The following is a 20,535-nucleotide window of genomic DNA, read 5'->3' on the forward strand; positions in this document are numbered from 1 at the left end:
ACCACAACTGGCACAAGTATATCGTGACCAGGGTGGGCGAGCGAGCTGTAGAGCAAGTGTGAGGGTCAATATGGTCTGGCAAGATTCTCTGCCAATATAGACTATGGGGAAGGTCATGTCTACAGAAGGTAATCTTGGCAATATTGATGTGGGACTTACAGTGGCCTCTAGGGGGAATAGTGTAGCATGGTACTGATACTGCATCATAGTGAGGCAGGCAAGTAAGTTGTCATCTGACCAATTCTTGCAAAGACAGGGTAATCAGCTAGGGAAATGGAAACTGTTCCAGTAGAAGTAATAATGGAGGAGTGGGATTAGGCATGAATAGGCTTACCAGTAAGGTCAACCAGGGTAGATTGTACATGGACCTGGAACTCAGATGTAACTGTGGCAAGGCATGAACAATCGGGACAGCTGCAGAAGTAAGCTTTGCTTACTTGTTTTTGGATGCACTGTTGAAAGTGTAGGGTTTAGGCATAGTATTGCTGACACTTTTCCAACAGTAACAAGTTTCTTTGTCATTCAAATAAATAAATCTGGGTCTCTAATTACCCATATATCTTATCTTTATCTTTCTTCTATTTTTGGTTTTAAAGCCATAGACCTTACCATTTGACTTGTGTAAGAGATGAAATAAAAACTAATGAATTCAATGTGAAGCTTTATGGGAGACCATACATTTACTCAGCATTTATATGGGAAAATGACAACAAAAATTTCCTCTTTCTTTATTAGCTTAGTTTATCGCCTTCCGCCAATAGAAGAAGGAACAGGCTGGGTCACCTGAAGGCCAGCAAGTTTGTCAAAGTCCTGTAAGGAAAAAAAAAAAGCTTATTAAATAAATAAATAAATAAATAAAAATAAATAAATCAGTAAACTTTCACTAAATAACAGAATAGAATATCCAATAAAATGGAAAACATACCATGGTCTTCAGCAACTCCTTGGTATCAGCATCAACTTCAATGATGTCCTCCTCAAGGGCTGAGACCTCTGGCACATAGTTGTCACGCCGTTCTCTCTCCTCCTCCTGCAGTTTAATGGAGATGCCACGAACTGGTCCACGCTGGATACGTTTCATCAAATGAGTCACGAATCTGTAGGAGACCATAAAAGTAAACATTACATTAAATTATTAAAAGTAGGCATTTATGGCTTACTATATAATTGGCTCAGATTCACGTTCCTCTGCACCCTATTTAAAAATGTACTTAATCACCAATAATCACCACTAAACTAGAGACTGAACAATTACAGCACTTACAATGGTAAGAGTTGAATATAAAATCTCGTTTTACTCTTTGTAAATGTGTACATATTCATTTCACAGTAATGCTTAAAAAATACATTCATTTTTAGTCTTGTTACAAACACACATACAGTGGTTTCAGTTGTCCTAAGATACATCCTAATAAATTTATAACTACCACTGGCTTAGCTTTACAGCATCTTGAAAATTAATTTGAGCTTCTAATAAACATCAATATATTGACTAACAAATGGCTTTACTGTCCCATTTTCTTTCAATATATGGTGGGATGCTACGACATGAGAGGAACCTTAGTTCTACCTTCAGGAAAAATAGAGATCTAGGTGATAAATAGAAAATATTTTGTCTAAAAATAATCTAAAAAGACTTCTGGATTACAATCTTTTTCAACTTACCCAGCAATCTTGTTCCGAAGCGGTTTTGATGGTATGATGGCAATCTCCTCACAGATACGCTTGTTTGTGTGGAAGTCATTGCCGAGGCGAGTGTAGTACTTCTCAATGATGACACGTGCGGCCTTCTTGACAGTTTTGGTACGTACTCGACCCTGGGGAAAAGTAATAATTATTAGCCATAACCATTTTTTTTTTCCAAACGTGTTATTACCTAACAACCAAGGACGAAAAATTCTGAAACCATTATAATTTGATGCTTGTGATATCCAACCTCTAAAATATTAAATCATTGTTAACCCAATGGCGACGGGTCACTGCTATCGCCGTCATAACAATACGCCCGATTTGAGGCGTGCGGCTGTCCGCAGCGGTGCCGTGCCAAAACGCCCCGAGGCAATGATTCGGCTTGATGTACCGAATTCACGCACTCAGAGTCGGCGCGCTGCCGCCGTTCGCCAGAGCGTAGAGTTTTTTTTTTTTAATTTTCTATACCCGACGCCATTGGGTTAAGAATTCAAATGTATTTTAAAAATGTCCTCATGGAAAAGGTCTTCAATAAATCCAAATTTCAATACATTGGGCCTTATAAAAAGGTCTACAAAAATATGAACTACCCATTTGTGGGAGGTGAACTATTGTACAACCACCACTGATATAAAATCATCAATGGTCATTATTAAAGGAGAATTTTATATCCTGGCAGGACTTAATGTCTCTTACAACTGTGAGGCAGTGTTCTGCTGGCCAAACACAAGCAGACACACAATACTACTCACTACCGTAAATTCAATCTTGGGAAACCAAGCATTGCTCTTTTTTGAGATACCCATAATAGCAATCCCAATAATTAAAGTTCTGCAAATAAACCTCACTTTTTTTAACCCCTTGCCGACGGATACGACGGGTAGACACGTGCTTTGCCCACTGTTAGTACTTGTTTGATTGTTTATACACATAGATGGCTATACTTGTACTAAGTCACCAATGAGCCAGTTAGCAGTACTGCCCGTCTCGCCCGTTCACCCTTTTCTTTGATTTACGAAATATTTTACATTATCTTATTTTGCTGTTACTAATATTAAAAAACATTATAATAATTATAATGTTTATAATAAAAATAACACCATCGATATCCATAGCACTAGTAAAAAACACGTTTTTCCCGCCAATTCAAATCACGTATGGTCACAAGGTCTACTAATTGACTCCTTTGTGGCTAAGCACTAGCAGAGCCATCTATGAGCAGACATTTCACAAAAAATATAGAAAATGGGCACAGCATCTTCCCCATTTTTTGTTCATTTTCCCCGACGGCATTGGGTTAAAAAGAGAATCTTGTTTTTTTATCACCTATTAACAGAATACAGGAAATAAAGGAAATCAAGAGATTTTCAAGTAATACCGTTCCATATAATAGTTGTAGTTAATAATTAGAGATTTAGAGCAAAGCCCCACACCAATTCTTACAAAACAGAGCTTGGTTGGTTCTATATTTTGAAAAATTGGCACTAAGCTCTATATGGGTTTGAAAAACAAATTTTATAAGCGCTTTAGGCGTCGCCATGGCGTAGAACCGTATTCTGTATACCAAGCAGTTTGTTATGATGCTGCAAGGTGTGGCCCAGCAGAAATGGGTTAAAAGCACTTTGGGGTGCAGAGCATATACAAGATGAAATAGGCATTGTGAATGGATTGTTAAAATCTAACTATATTGACAGTATACAGCCATTCTTGCCATAATAAAGAGACCCAAGAAGCAGGTTGGCAAAGGATACATGCAAAACAGGGCAAGCCTTCTCCATGTTATGCACTCCCAAACAGTTCACTTGTTTGGCTTTAGCTATAGATATTCAGGATCTGTAATCTCAAAAAAGTAGGACTAAAGTTTTTAGGCTCTATTACTGTTAAGTTGTGTAGGCTATAGCCAATCAGTAATTTTTGTGCTCAAGTGGCTGACTGTACACACCCTGGCACCTGGCTTGGTTTTGTGAAGATAAAGCCCATTACCAATAGGTTAAAATATAGCAGGTTATTTGCCTTTTAATTCAATTTTCAATTCATGAAGGAAATTATCAGTTGGAAATTGTCTTGGATTTGTTGATCTACTACCTCCTTGGACTAACTTTCACTAAATAGCTGCCCTAGACCCTAGCTTCTCATTTTTATATACTTAACATTGCGCAACTACTTTTCAATAATGCCATGATAATGACTGGGCATGCAAATTAAAAAGATGGCTTTTGTGTATCAAGTACTTTAAGTTTCTACACCTAAAAAGCAGCAAGTCCTTCCCTTTTTCTATGAGTATACAACCCTAAACTGCAATAAAGCAGCTGTAAAACATTAAAAGGTATAACCAACAATGGGACTTGCTTTATATTAACGACTAACAACTAAAACTATACATGGTAAATCTTTTTAAATCTTTTTATAAGTCCATTTTCTATTGGTTGGCACAAAGTGCTAGTTAAGATTTGGATATTTGCGTTTTCATGATACTTCAAGTGTTTGGGTATGTGCGAACTAAATTGTTGGTAGAGGATAATAAAAAATTATAAAATCTCTTTTGGATTTCATCTGGAGGGTGCATTGCCTGTTAACAAATCCCATAAGAGACTTGGATATTACAAAAATAAATGCTATTTCTTTCCCTTTATCATTTTTGTTGTAAAAAAGCATGTTAAACTGAATAAACTACTAATTGCAAGGTTGGATGGCTATGTGAAAATAGAAAATTATCATAATTTAGACACACTTGGTGATTCATCAAATACAGAACTAGATCATAGACTCATTTGGTGAGGTTTCATTATTCCCATCAATGCATGAATGTGGTATGTAATATCCATGAGCTACGACTGGAAGAGTGCCGGCTGCATGGAGGACGCCATTTTCATACTAAGCATCGTATTCCTGATGCCAGTTTTTCAAATGACGCATAGTATTACATTTTTATCTTTCTTGTACTTAATTGTAGATTACCTTGAGAGGCTATGGAGTCGGTGCAAAGAAATCTATTGCCATATGGATAATGTAAATCAAGTGACAAATATGTACATTAGATAATGACAAAAAGGCCAAAAACACTTGTGTGTAAAACAGGGAAATAATACTGCAAAGAGGAGGCACAGAGTTTTGCCACCGCTTGCGCCTGGCAGAGCGGCAGCTCACGCACACATAATGCCTGGAATATTTTGTCATGTGATTGCCATGATGCAACCAGATCGAAGGGGATATCAGCATGAACAATTTTCACTTAAGTGTTTGCTCCCTAACCCAACACTACTGGGTAAGGGAAATAAACAAAAATTTAGAGATTAATGGCAATGAGCCGACTTTGAGTGTGGGACTTCGCTACATCAAGCTGAACGTCCCGCTCGAAGTGCTCTGGCACCTTGCCACAGCATACAGCTGTACTCCACAAAACAAGCAGTTTGTTATTCTGCTGCAAGGCGTGTATCGAGTTAAATCTCTTAATTATAATATTAGTCTGTAGCTACATATTCGTCAACTTAATGCGATGACTACTAGTTTCCCCAGGAGTTCTGGTTTCATGTGCACAGTGTGGAATTCTTGAACTCTGTTGTAATTTAAGTACTGAATTAGTCACCGTAGGGGGGGGGGGGGGGGATGTGACCAACCCCTCCAGGAAAACGAAATAGAATCTTCCATATACTCATGGCAGGAGAGAGCGTCAGACACAGTATCAATCGGGCCTTCATACATGTCATTTATGCTCTATCCTGATGTGGGAGAGAGATAATACTAAACTGTGCTCACGCGCAACCAGGACTCCCATGGAACTAGTCAATAGACATTGTATTACATTACCATAATAACAGACACTTCAATAATAACACTCTGGCCAGTTTTCACACATTAATTTGGATGCAAACACATACTCGTGCAATCACTATCTAATCCCTCAATATAGCTAATGTGCTTCTCTCAATAACAGTCCAAAGTACACAACAAAAATAGCAGTGTGTGTACGCAAGATATTGTTCTATAATCATGAACATTCACCAGATACAAAATTTTCAAGAAGGGCAACTCGTAAACTTGGTAGTTCTTATTTGTCACCGATTTCTATATTTGGACTTTAGTTTCAGGTGATGCATTTAGAGGGTCTTTGGCAGGTTCCTAATTTTTGGTTTCTCTTCGCCTATTTGAAGTAAATACTCACAAATTTAACTTTCCCTAAAACATCACTCGTCGAGTTTGTTTACATCCCGGATGGATCCACACATTACCCTACCCCAAAATTACTGTTATAATACCTAAACCTCGGCTTATTCCTTAATTATAAACCCAGATACAATACACCAAATAATATAGGTGTTTTACTATATACACAGTAGTCACAAAACGCTTACCATCTTTAAGGATTAGCCGGATACTTTAAAAGTTTCTAGCACACACACGTCCCAGACAGGGTTCACTAGGAAAGGAACGATTCGCGCAGGCGCACTCTCAGTTCGATTCGATACCAATAGATGGCGGCGCAGTGCGGAGGAGGCGGGAAAGTCAAAATAACTCAATGCAAAGACCGTGAACAACGAATACCTTTATCTCAAAGAACGATTATGTGTGTCGATAATAACGAACATGAATAATGAACGCTTTTTTATGAATAAATTCTATCAATATTCTATCAATACCGAATACTTGTGCCATAAAGAACGAATCCGTGTCTTGAAAAACAAAAATCTACAATATACCATGAATTAACAAATATCAAATATATGCCTTATGTACAGCATATCGATTATACCCTACCAGAGAATTATCAAATTTCCATGTAACATTTTAGATTCTGCTGCGGGAAATGTTGCGTTAGTAGGTACTAGTAAATATTTACACTGCGCACCATTATACTAATTATCAGGCTGTTGCTCTTCCTACACAAAAACTCAGATTTGACAAATTCTTCAATATACTTTTGAAAAACCACCTGTGTCCTTTTATCACAAGCCTACTATATATCAATTCAAAACACTACATTATATAGAATAATTATAATTACAGTAATGTTTACAAAAGAGTGAAACATGTTGTCTGATTCTTGCTTATATTCAATGGAATTATATCCTAATCATACAGTATATATGACCTACAGGTGTCTCGCCTTGCATGATGTGCAATAATAATAGGTAGTAAAACAGGTGACTCGAGTCCGCACCATTATTAGTAATTACTCATGAAAAAAATAATCTTGGTTATATGCTGTCATCTAATCGATGTTAAGTACACTTTGATAAAACGGAGGAATACAGTACGGGGTAACTGCTAAAAACGTAAATTTCATCATCTTGTTAATATCGTTAAATATAAAATATTGAATGGCTATCGTGCTATTACATTCTATCTTAACCATCATCCAATAGCACACAAAATATGAGCGCTTGCTGGGGTTTTAGATATGCAATCACAATACATATGCAAGATATGTATTGTGACTTACTAAATCGAAATATGCAGTAATCAGAGACTCAGATAAAACGAAAGAGCGTTGAACATGACTTTAAATATAGCTCGTCAGGGACGTGCTACAATTCGTGAGGGGACCATGGCCTTTCTATGGGCTATTGGCGAGGGGACCATGGCCTTTCTGTGGACTATTCGTGAGGGGACCATGGTCTTTCTGTGGAGCCGGAGTTCTCAAACATTTGATTAATACATGCGTATCATCATAAATCAATATCATTTTAGATATTTGTACTTTGTGTTAGATGAAATGTGTACTCCAATTAGTTATATATATATGTATATATGTGCATATATGTATATATATATAGACAAATGTGTGTTTAGTTACGAATATAGACACGCACGAGCGAACGCGAACGCACACAATTGTGTGTGTATATATATACACATACACATACGCACACACACACATATGTGTGTGTGTTTGTGTGTGTGTGTGTGTGTGTGTGTGTGTGTGTGTGTGTGTGTGTGTGTGTGTGTGTGTGTGTGTGTGTGTGTGTGTGTGTGTGTGTGTGTGTGTATGTGTGTATGTGTGTATGTGTGTGTGTGTGTGTGTGTGTGTGTGTGTGTGTGTGCATGTGTGTATATGTATGTATGTTTGCCTGTGTGTATTTTTGTATCTATCTGTTTTTCTACATATATACGTATACATATAACATGTATTGAACACAAAACACCCGTCAGATTTATCTATTGTGCTGGTACATTTGTTACAAAAGGGATTCTGTCATGCCAGTGTCATCCCAGCGCGAGGAGCAGGTTTCATGACGTGATCACCTCCTGGTATGTTTAGAACTACAGCTGCCGCATATAAGAAATTCTTGTAACATCATCTATATAGTTGTCCACTCATTTTATATGTTCAAGTACAGATTGTTTTCCTCTGCTTGTTTTATTGATATCCAAATGTCTGTTTACATTAACATGAATGCAAAGTTTAAATACATGAACTTTTATATGCCCGTCACCATCATTATCACAATCGCTATCCCTTTTATTGACATTTACCAAACTAATGTCGTTAATTCTTGATGGCACTGTGCCTTTCCCGCCGTCAACATCACCATCCTATTATTAACAGTTACCTTAGTCATTATCAGTTTAATATCAGTATCAGCATAATTAAAATTCTAGTAACTGTTTTTCTAATTCTACTGTCATTGTCATTACTGGCCTTTCTTTGTCGCTATTATTATCAGTTCAACCTCTGTTACCTGCATGGCCCCGCCCTTATGGCTATACGCAGCCACTCCTTTGATCATCAGTGTTTCTTCTATCACGTCATTAATTGCCCCTTTAACTACTAGCCATACTGCTACTGTAGTTTAACGTCAATTCCTCTCTTGATTATCAGTCAATTAGCGTAATCTCATTAACATTGCCATTGTCAAGATCTCGACCCCCCCCCCCCCCATCTTGTGTATTATTATTATCGGAGTGGAAACAGGAATGCTTATATATTCTTTGTTAAGTGCAATCAGGATATATATTCGTAATGAAATGAATCGAGGTGCTTACTCATAAATTAATAATATCGATTTTTTATTCACAATGCGAGGTACTTCCTTCCTAAAATAACATCCCATTGACTCAACAATAACAAAAACTTTGCTGCTCATTCCTGCTTGTGTACACAGTTTTTTGTAACCGATTTTACCTAGAGTGGCGAATTAAATTATAAGATTCAGATCAAAATTAACTTGAGATATATCTTTGATTAATGTAAAAGATCCAAATGTAGTACAAAACTATCTGATATCTTAATGCTAATGGTAACTCTGTAACGTGAGCCTGGTATAATAAGCTGTGTGCGGGTCTAGCCAGTCGGGGCTGGAGCTAGACTGTCACCGATCTGGCTTTTGAGCACTCCAATTTTTTTTATAAAAGTAGTTAAAGGCAGCTATTACAATGACGGGGATGTATCCAGAAGAAGAGGAGATGATCGAGGAGAGATCTTGCGGCCGTGCTCAGGTTATTACTGTTTTTGCTTCAGGTTCTGGGGATATGAAGGGTAAAGGTCAATTATAAAAGTAATTAGACTAGTAACTAAAACTGATTTACGTTATGACTTTTCTCTCTCATAGTAGGGAAAGTGTAGCTAACAGGGGAGACAGATCATGGCTAGCTAAATTTAGAAAAATATTGAAAATTGTGCCTGTGGCTATCTCGTTTGCCCCGTTTGTGAAGGTCCGGTCAGTGACCAACTTCCATCAAAGTCCTGAATATATAACAAAAGAAAAAGTGTTTCATGAAATATATGAAAAGTAGTGTTATACAAATATTACAGTATTCATGCTCAGATGTTACAAAATATAAGATAAAAGGAAATATGCTATTGTCATGTTAAGTTTTTAACATAACAAGGTTTTCAGCCCATTGCCCTATATATTGAAGTGACTTTACTGGTAAATTTGGAATCAGGTCCCCAGATTCCTCAGAATCGGGTAGAATGTCTTTTCCATACCAGAATCGCACCACTCATGACATCATTGATTTTTTTTCACCTTTTTCTTTTGTTATTCTTTGCTTATAAAGTGATTATTAGTTGTTTTGAAGATTGTTTATTGCTCATCACTTTTCACTTGCATTTGAGTTTGCTGAAAATAGATGTATGGCTGTGCCATCATGCTGAAAAAGTATAGGATTTTGAATGTAAAAGGTCTAGATTATTATTTTCCTCTACCCAGAGGATGTGACCCTGGACCCTTAACACCTGCCCGAAGGGTCATGCCCATAGGCGTGAAAACAAACTGCTCGAAATGTGGCGTGCGGCTGTCCGCGGCGGCGGCGCGTCAAAGCGCTCCGAGGCAGTGTTTCGGCTTGATGTACCGAACTCACGCGCTCAAAGTTGGCGCATTGCCGTGGTTCGCCAGAGTGTAGAGTTTTTTTTTTAGTTTTCTACACCCGTCACCAAGGGGTTAAGGCTAACCTATAATTTTTTCTAGCCGGGGGCAGTAGCCCTGGATCACCAGGATTAGACTATTCTTAACCCTAGCTAAGAAATAAGGCTGTGCCTACATTTATGGTACTGCAATGTGATGTCTATTGACTGAATTTATGGGAGTTCCGGTCAGGTGTGCACAGTGTGGAATTCTCAAAGTCTTCTTTATTCACAATACCAATTAAATCACTATAATGTTTAATGCAGGGGACTATAACCCTTGTGATCCCCAGGATTCCTGGGGGGCTGCAGCCTCCCAACCCCTGCCCAGGAAAACAAAGAATCCTCCACATATTCACGGCAGGAAAGAGTGTTGGACAGACTGGAGAAATGTCCCTTTGAAATTGCTGATGGAGAAAGATTACTGCTTTCTCCAGTTCCTATTTTTTATTGTCTGCTAAGGGCTGTAGGTAAATAGCACAATTTACTAAGCACTTCAGAGAGTAGCACTCCATGCTCACGTAATTGTTTCAGGCTATTATTCATTTGCGAAAGAAGTTCATATAATAAAAAGTGATCTATAATGAAAATTTCAAGGCTGTAGGGTTAGTTTTGATCAGTTCTTTATCAATGTTCATTTCCAATAATACTACACTATTTATGGTAATGTAATATGATGTCCATTGACTAGTTTTATGGGTGTTCCAGTCACACGTGTGCAGTTTGGAATTCTCACTCTAGCCATGGCAGGGTAGGGCACATGTGGGAGTGCCCAGTGCCAAGTCCAATGCTCCCTCTTGCCATGAATATGTGGAGGATTCTTAACCCTATACCGATAGGCCACACACTGAGATGTCATAACAAACTGCTCGATCTGTGAAGTGCGGCTGTACGCTGCAGCGATGTGCCAAAGCACTACAAGCTGGGGGTTCGGCTTGATTTAGTTCAAAGTCGGCTCATTGCCATTAAACTCCAGAGCGTAGGGGTTAATTTTTCTAGGCAGTGGTTGGGGGTGGCAGCCGCAGGAGGGTGGTTGCTGGAGGCACAGCCCCATGCATTAGACAATATAGTGACTAATTTGGTACTGTGATTACAGTAGAGGTCAAGAATGATTTCCACACTGCCACAGCTTTATATAGTACTACAGAACATCACTAGAGGTTTAAGTTAACCCCATGCTGATGGGTCACACCTATACATGTTCCGGGTGGGGACACATACTGATGGGTACGTGTACCGGCAAGGTTAATTTCTGGCCATTCCGTCTTGGGACGGCTGTACATGTGATTACTATACGGCTGTGTGAGTGACTGTTTTTGTATGTACATGAGTGTGTATATGGGTAATTATGTTTGTGCACACGCACATAAACACACACACATAAACACACACACATAAACACACACACACATAAACACACACATAAACACACACACATAAACATACACACATAAACACACACACATAAACACACACACACACACACACACACATAAACACACACACACACACACACACACACACATACACACACACACACACACACACACACACACACACACACACACACACACACACACACACACACACACACACACACACACACACACACACACATACTTTTATATATATATTTATATATATATATATATATATATATATATATATATATATATATATATGTATATGTATGTATATATATATATATATATATATATATATATATATATATATATATATATATATATATATATATATATATGTATATGTATGTGTATATATATATATATATATATATATATATATATATGTATATATATATATATATATATATATATATATATATATATATATATATAATGTAAAATGTATATATTAATTTTTTGTGTATTTTCTTGGATTTCTTTATTGAGAATTTCTGAGCCAGCTTGTCTTGGTGCCTTTTTGTATCACTGGAAAGATATGGTAGATCTGAACTGAGGGAATTATTCTAATTTTGTAGGAAGGAGATTAGGCAGATTCAGTATTTGATATCTGTTCTTAAACATTTTATTTTGATAATAAACACATTCCTAAGATTGAAGTATGAAGTTTGAGATTGAAAGAGCACTATATTTACTTTTCCTAATTTGTGTTCCTTGTATGTAACATCAGTTTGGCTGCCTCTGTGGTACTTCCTCCTGCCGCATGTGTTGCCGTCCATGCCCCAGTGTGTTTGAGAGCACCTCAACACGGATGGTCTACATCTTCTACCTCATGTTGAGCGTTGGTGTCATGGCTATCATGATGTCCAAGGAAGTCCAAGAAGAGATCATGGAAATAGTAAGGATTTTTGTTTGTACTTCTCACCAAAGAAAGTAAATTTTTAGCTAACTACACTTTTTATACTTTCAAACAATGTAGCACTGCAGATCAAAATCAGATTTGCAATTATTATTATTTTATTCACCCCCTTTCATTATAGGCCAACTTGTTTTAAGAAATTAATGGAATCAATTGTTTTATGAAGTGACTTTATCTCTTTGATTTTAGATTGCTAAGAACTGTAAGCAAGTTTTAAGGCTAAATGTAAATGTAGTGTTTTATAGCATAAATGTAAAAGTTCTTTTTTTTTTTGTTGATTTACAGTTTCCTGACCATAAGATAGTGTGTTCCTGGATTGGGGCAGGTGATAACTGTGAGGCTGCTCTGGGCTATGTTGCCGTCTATAGATTAGGATTCGCCATTTCAGCTTATCACTTTCTTCTGATGTTGATTACATGTGGTAAGTATGTATTTAAATGTTCATTTTTAATAAATTGCATTTGTAAGCATGAAAGTATGGATTAGGTGCATTCTGATAAATTTGATAATGTGTAATTTTGTGGTATTTTACTGCATGAATTTGCAAAGTAGCAGAAAGCAGTTATAAATATTCTAAACATAGCATATATATAAATTTTGTTTATTGTTCAAGTCTTTCCATCTCTTTTGTGATGAATATAAATGTACTTTGTGTCACCATTTCAATATTTTCTAGGGGTATCAACCAGCAGAGATTTCCGTGCTGGAGTGCACAATGGAATGTGGTTCTACAAAACCCTTTTGCTGTTAACATTCTGTATTGGAGCATTCTTCATCCCGGATCCAAATGATTTATTCATAAACGGTAATTCTGGTTAATTTTTGTTTACCAGGACTTATCTGGTGCCTCTAGAGGAACAACTGCCAAAAGTAACACCTAGAGCGTTTAGTTACTGGATGGTATTGCGTAGTTGGCAAAAACTATAGAAAGTTGAAGATCTTGTTATTTTAATCTGTATGTGCTATTTATTGATACATCTTCCCATGAGCTTATTTTATGAGATGAAAGAGGGTTGTAAATCAACTTAACACATCTCTGGTTGTCTAGAGGCCTTTAAAGTGCTTTATAGCTTCCCCCTAGATTGTTCATTTGTAGGAGCTTCTTTGACAATGGAGGTCAGTATTATGACTCAGAAAGAACTAGACTTTGATAACTAATGAGTATGACTTAAAGGATGTTATCCAACAAGAAATACAAAAAAAAAAAAATTACAAAAAATTGTTTTTGGGTCAAAATCTTAGAAATACATGTAATTATTAACCCCACACCTCGTACTTTCATTGGCCAAATGTGCCAGAAGTGATAATGTAGTACCAGGAGCCAAAATTACTTTTTATCCAAACTTTATAAAGATCTAACTAATGTGATATATCTCAGAACTCTTAATTCATGTGTGTGGAAGTGGCAATATTATTGCCCTATATTAAAAGCAAAAGATTTCCACATTCAAATTGTTTTATATCAGCAATGATTGTCTTTTTTTTCAAAAACTTGTTGCAAGAATAATATGTTCTTAACCCAATTGACACGGATGGCAAGAATAGATGCCATGCCTACTGTAATATAAGTTCTTTTATTGTCTTTAAACATAGGTGGTTTTGCACATGCTTAGTCATCAAGGAGTCAGTTATTAGTCCTACATATGTCATCTGTTTACCATTTTCCTTGATTCTTGAAAAATGCCTTTTGTATTATTTCAGTGTTTTAATATTACCAAGATTTAAATAACAATTTAATAATCATAATATCAATAAGCATGATAACAGTATCAGTATCAATAGTACTAGAAATAAAAACACATTTTCCTACCAATTCAAGGAATGGGGAAATCATGATCAGTCACTAGGGCATACTGTTAGACTCCTTGCTGGCTGAGCACATGTGGAACCATCTGTGTGTAACAAAATTCATAAAAAACTACAGGGGACTTTACATAAATTTGTGGTAATGGGGTTAACAACTATGCCAATATTATTTTTTACTTTGAAACAATGTTGGAGAATAATAGTAAGAGTTTCAAAAAGTACTTTGAAGTTTTAGTTGTATGAGTCTTAACAGGCGTAGAAATGTAAAATGATGCCCTTACATAATGACTGATATATTAGACAAGTTCACCAAAGTGGAAAGATTTTGTGATATATTGGAAGTAATAATTTAGAAATGATCTTGTTTTAAATAATATTGTCTAATGCAGTAGTTTTGCTTAATTTTCATGGATCTGAATAGAAGTTACCCAGGGATATCAGATTTTTGTTCCCCTTTTTTCTAGTGTGGATGTATACAGCCATGGCAGGTGCTGCCCTCTTCATTGTGATTCAGCTTCTGTTGCTGGTATTTTTGTACCATTCATGGACAGATAAGCTAATGGCACGTGTAAACAATGGAGGATCTGCATGTTGTTGGTATGGAGGTTAGTGTGCTGCCTTAGATTTTTGTTTTTATTCTAGGATTTTTTAACTTTAGAAGAGAAGGCTGTATTTGTATAGACATTACATCAAACTTAACAGTTACTAGATTTGCTGCTTGTGAGTACCTTATTATGTGGAAAGATATCCCTAGGCTTACATGTTCTTAGTTTGGTATTTTCTAATGATTTGTTTATTTGAAATATAAAGCTTCTTTTCCAACCCTTATATTTTATATATATATATATATATCTTTGATTTAGCCTGTGTATAGAAAAGCAAATGATATAAACTAAGTATAAAATTCCTTGAATTCAGTGGTAGCTGTGCCTGCATCCATCTTGGCATACAGTGCATGTGCCTGTTGTGTCATTCTCCTGTACTATTTCTTTGCAATGGGAGAAGGATGCAACCGAAACCACTGGTTTATTATCGTAAATGCAGTAGCCTGCATTTTGGCATCAATAATTGCTGTTATTAAAAAAGGTGAGGATTACATTTGTGGATATTTTTGTAGGAAAAGTAATATTTTTGCATTTTTGTTTAGCCATCACAAAAAGTAACATAAAATCTCATAATGATGTTGGAATTAAAAATTGATATATGGTATATTGAATTATTATTTTTATTATTCTTATCTTATATAAATGATATTTGTAATTTGCAGTTTTTATGAATTTTGACTTGTACTCTTTGGGATGTTAAATCCAATACTTAATGAAACAAATTATATCAGATTAGATGAAACGTACTGCAGTTTTATATTTCAATTATTGAAATCTGATTTCAGGACCAAAAGATGTCCGTCTGAGACTTCTACATTCTTCACTTGTCTCGATGTATGTCACATACCTCACATGGACAGCCATAGGAAGTGCCCCACGCAAGTACCAGAAAACCACTGATAATGTCTGGATTGGGCCTGGTTATGATATCAACTCACGAATAGTCTTACCTGAACAGGAATATTATTGTGGTCCGAATGAAGATGAAGAGAGCTGGGGAGATGAAGTCTTGCCTTATGTAAGCTTGGTGATAACATTTGTAACTGTTATGTATTCTGCAATTGGCTCATCAACCCCAGAGAACTGTCAAGCCATAGAATTTCCCAGCTGCCCAACTAAGCAGAATGTTCAGCGACACAAGGTAGAAGACATCGGAGGTCAGAAGGTGGTTCGTAATGAGGCTGATGGCTTGGCTTATAGCTACTCTCTCTTTCATGTCATGTTAGGACTAGCAAATCTATATATAATGATGAGTTTAACAGCTTGGTATATGCCTTCATCTGCAACTCTGGTGACATTCGGTCGTTCTTGGTCTGCTGTTTGGGTCAAAATGATTTCCTGTTGGGTATGTCTTATTATATTTGTAACAGTAACCATCTTCCCTTCCATGCTTCCTAGCAGCTCTGTTCGCAGTAACTCCATAGGCAGTTTGAGGAATGGTTATCCGGGTAGTGGATATTTGGGTAGTTCACGCAGCCTGGATGATGAGGCAGCAGTACCTCTGTCACCTAGCAAACCAACTGTTACCATCCATCAGGAGACAACTGTGTGAGCAGAAACAGGAGGAATGCCTTTATTTATTGTGTTACGTACTTTAATTTATTTGCTTGTTGTTCTATGATAAATTTGTATCTGTTGCATTTTTTCTGTTTTGTAATTTTCTTGTGAGTTGGTAAAAATTTGAATACTGATAAATGGATATTGCATTTTCAAGTGATCTGAGATAAGGAAAAGTTCTTGATACATTTTAATGACTCCTTTTTATTGCCATGGTTTAGTCCTCCTTAGAGTTTTATAGAAGGCTATGAGCCATTGAGGTTCAGTACCTGTGTAAAATTTCAGGTATAAGAAAGAAAGACAGAACTGTACAGAATCTCCAAAAGATTATTATTAGATCTGAACCGAATTGAGTTTATTCAGATCTTATGTTATTGTATTTTATAAGTAACAGTACAGAGGAGAAGCCATATCATCAGGTGTGCATAATTGCAGCCATGCTGGAAATTTATGAGAAAAGTTACATTAAGTTCGCTGGAAGTAAGTAAATGTTACTTTTGCTTATTGTAACTGAGACTAATGTCAGCCAAAGAAATGTTTCAGATTAGCTTTAAGGAAGGAAGAGTAAGACTAAAAGTATTCAGAAACTTAGACTAGAGGCCTTACTAATTTATGATTGGTACTGATCATAAACTCTTCTAGGGATGTCTCAGCAGATTGTGATTTTTTTTTTTTTTTTACTTTGAAGTGGTATTTTATTTGCCTGGTTTGAAAAGTACTTACTGCTTTTTTGTGTGAATAGTAAGACAACCTGTTTGACAACAAGGTCACAATATTATTTTATGTATTTGTTCAGCAATTTTATTAATTCCAGTTGCAAGAGTTTATTTTGAAAAAAATCTGGAAAATATAATAACAAAACTTTGACTACTGGTAGACAAGACCCTTTTGTAAGGTTGTCACTGTGAAAAGTTGATTATTTTAATTACTCATTTACTTTTAATGGACTAAGTAGTCCTCTAAATTTTGTCAAGAAAATAACTGTGACTTTTGCTTGTGCATTTTATTTTGTTGACTATATATGTAGAAAACAAATACAAAGATTTTTTTCACAGTTTAAATTTTCTATGACCCTGAGAGTCATTGCATCTCAGTTGGCTATCACACTTTTAATAATATTTGTGTAGACTTTAATTATAACTGAGAGGGAAACTTCAGACCATTTTGTGTTCATGTGATACTGCAGTAAAACATAAATGCTGCCATAAAAAGACGTGCCTAATTAATGAAATATTTTTAATATTAGAATAGTTTTTAAATAGTTACTTTGCTTGCTTTCTTGGCATGAGATTGAGATAGCATGTTGACATAATAGAACATGTTTGGTGACAACAACATGACACACACACACACACACACACACACACACACTAGATGAAGTCCCTGTCCTAACTACTTACATACACATAAACACTACCCTTCACTCAGAGTGTCTATTTTTACTTGCATGTCAGATTATACATATTTGAATTTCAGCTGAATAGATTGATAGAAAGAAACTGACTACACTGCTTTGCTGTGTAATATTAATAAGCTATAAATAGAATCATTCTCATTCTTACTACATTATCATGCAATGTACATAGTTTTGATATCACTGAGGGTGCTGGGAGGAGGTCACACAGTGGGCACATGAAAAAAATATAGGTCAATCACATATCAATCAGTCATGCTTATTAACACACTGTCCCAATTGTCTCGCTCTGCATGGGTGTGGGGGAGGTGAGTAAATTATCCAAGTAGTCAGTTTCTATTCAGCTGAAATACAAATAGATTTAATCTTACGGGTAATATAGACACATGGATGATTCATGCTATACAAGATGTAAATGGGACATTCAAGGCAGGAATAACCAAGCATGCATAGACACACGCACACTCATATGCTCACACACACGCACACACATGCACACCCGCACACCCGCACACCCGCACACACATGCACACTCATATGCTCACGCACATGCACACACATGTGCACACACACACATGCATGCATGCACACATGCACACCCGCACACACGCGCACACCCGCGCACACGCGCACACCCGCACACACGCGCACACACGTGCACACCTGCACACACGCGCACACCCGCACACCCGCACACACACACACACACACACACACCCTCATCCACACACACACCCACATCCGCACACACATGCACACCCGCACACACGCACACACACCCTCATCCGCACACACACCCACATCTGCACACACATGCACACCCACACACACGCACACCCACACACACACCCACATCCGCACACACACCCACATCCGCACATACCCACATCCGCACACACACCCTCATCCGCACACCCACATCCGCACACACACCCACATCCGCACACACACCCACATCTGCACACACACCTACATCTGCACACACACCTACATCCGCAACACACTCACATCCGCACACACACCCACATCCGCACACACCCACATCCGCACACACACCCTCATCCGCACACCCACATCCGCACACACACCCACATCCGCACACACACCCACATCTGCACACACACCCACATCTGCACACACACCTACATCCGCACACACACCTACATCCGCAACACACTCACATCCGCACACACACCCACATCTGCACCCCCCCCCCCCCCCCCCCACACACACACACATTTGTTATCTCAGAATATAATATATATATATATATATATATATATTATTTATATATATATATATATATACACACATATGCATATATATTATATATATTATATATATGATATATATATATATAATATATATATATATATATATATATATATATATATATATATATATATATATATATATATTTGTTATCTTAGAATATAATTCTGTAACTGCAGCTGCAGTTTTAGTCATAAGATTTTTTTGTGATGTGTTTGCATTTCTAACAGTTTATTCATATGCTTATGTCTGAACTACACAATAAGAAACATTTACCAGGCAGCAACAGGCAAGATAGCCAAACAGGTAATGTATATGAGTAGATGCCAAAATAAAATTGTCTTTATTTTATTTTTCTAGGTGATATTGTTATTTTTAAATGCTGTAATTAAATGGAAATTTGAGTGCTTATGCTTCAGGTAATGCAAAGTAGGACTTCCACTTGTAGAAGATAAAAGGACTTTCAGCTACAAAGAAAAGAAGCCCACAAATGTCTGAAATGATTAACAAGTCTTATATGAATAAATCAGAACAGTACCTTCCAGAAACACAAAGATAAATATTTTTTAAAACAAAGAGAAATATAGTTTGATGGCTTACTGCTTTCTATTTTTCTAGTGTATAAAGTTCCTACCTTGATATATTTTCAGCAAGTGCACATAATTGATGTTTAATTCTGTGGCATCTTGTATAGGATATGATGGTCTTTGTCTCTCTCTCTTCTACTGTGTGTAGAATTGGGAATGCAAAGGCTATTTGTTCATATCTGTGTCAATGCTATGCTTGGAATTTATCTCCAGTGTGTGCTATGCATGACCTGCAAGATGGTCATAAAATCTTTGTAAATTTCTATTTATGAAAGAAGGGTTCACAGGTCTTTGGTAATGTCTTTACAGTTGTAAGAACAGGGTATTTGGTAAGAATATTTTATTTAGAAGGTGAAAGATATTGAGAGAGGTTAGGTACTGAACAAGTCAGTTGTGAAATATTTGTATATATATAAATTATCAGTATACAGAGGCAAAACTAGAATTAAAGGAAGGGGGTTCAGGAACCTATTGTGGAAAATGGATTAGGCTTACAGAGCTTTCAAAGAGAGAGTTGCTGTGATGCTTCTCTCCTGCAGCTTGCACAACCAAATTGGTTACCCATGTATATTGTTATAAGGGAATTGTTATGCTTTAACCCAATGACTGCAGATTTATGTACTGTCCCCTGTAGTGTTTTTGTGAATTTTGCTACGTGTATATGGCCCCACATATGTTCAGCCACCAAAGAGTGACCACGCCTGATTTCACCATTCCTTGAATTTGAAGGAAAATTATTATTAAAATATTAATAACATTAAAGATAATAAGATAATACAAATTAAGCTTTCCAAAAATCAAAGAAACAGATAAACAAGTGAGATTGGTAGGACTAACTGACTTCTTGGTAACTAAGCACTTGTAGAGCCATTTATGTGTAAAGACAATAGATAAACGTATATTACAGTGGGCATG

General features: G+C 36.7%; 2 protein-coding genes across 2 annotated transcripts; one reads left to right on the forward strand and one right to left on the reverse strand.

The window, feature by feature from the left end:
• Nucleotides 1-648: 648 nt before the first annotated feature.
• On the reverse strand, nt 649-6,168 carry LOC125044009 (40S ribosomal protein S17-like). The gene is made up of 4 exons (XM_047640428.1): nt 6,042-6,168; nt 1,666-1,817; nt 926-1,097; nt 649-810 (listed from the first exon to the last, which is right to left on the reverse strand). The coding sequence occupies exons 1-4, from the start codon at nt 6,042-6,044 to the stop codon at nt 742-744; spliced, it is 396 nt and encodes a 131-aa protein (XP_047496384.1). The 5' UTR covers nt 6,045-6,168; the 3' UTR covers nt 649-741.
• Nucleotides 6,169-8,963: 2,795 nt separating this feature from the next.
• Nucleotides 8,964-18,320, forward strand: LOC125044204 (serine incorporator 3-like). The gene is made up of 7 exons (XM_047640714.1): nt 8,964-9,126; nt 12,191-12,358; nt 12,665-12,800; nt 13,056-13,184; nt 14,650-14,790; nt 15,104-15,271; nt 15,576-18,320. The coding sequence occupies exons 1-7, from the start codon at nt 9,064-9,066 to the stop codon at nt 16,340-16,342; spliced, it is 1,572 nt and encodes a 523-aa protein (XP_047496670.1). The 5' UTR covers nt 8,964-9,063; the 3' UTR covers nt 16,343-18,320.
• Nucleotides 18,321-20,535: the final 2,215 nt, after the last annotated feature.

Source organism: Penaeus chinensis, chromosome 35, assembly GCF_019202785.1.
Source record: "Penaeus chinensis breed Huanghai No. 1 chromosome 35, ASM1920278v2, whole genome shotgun sequence".
In the NCBI taxonomy this organism is placed as follows: Eukaryota; Metazoa; Arthropoda; class Malacostraca; order Decapoda; family Penaeidae; genus Penaeus; species Penaeus chinensis.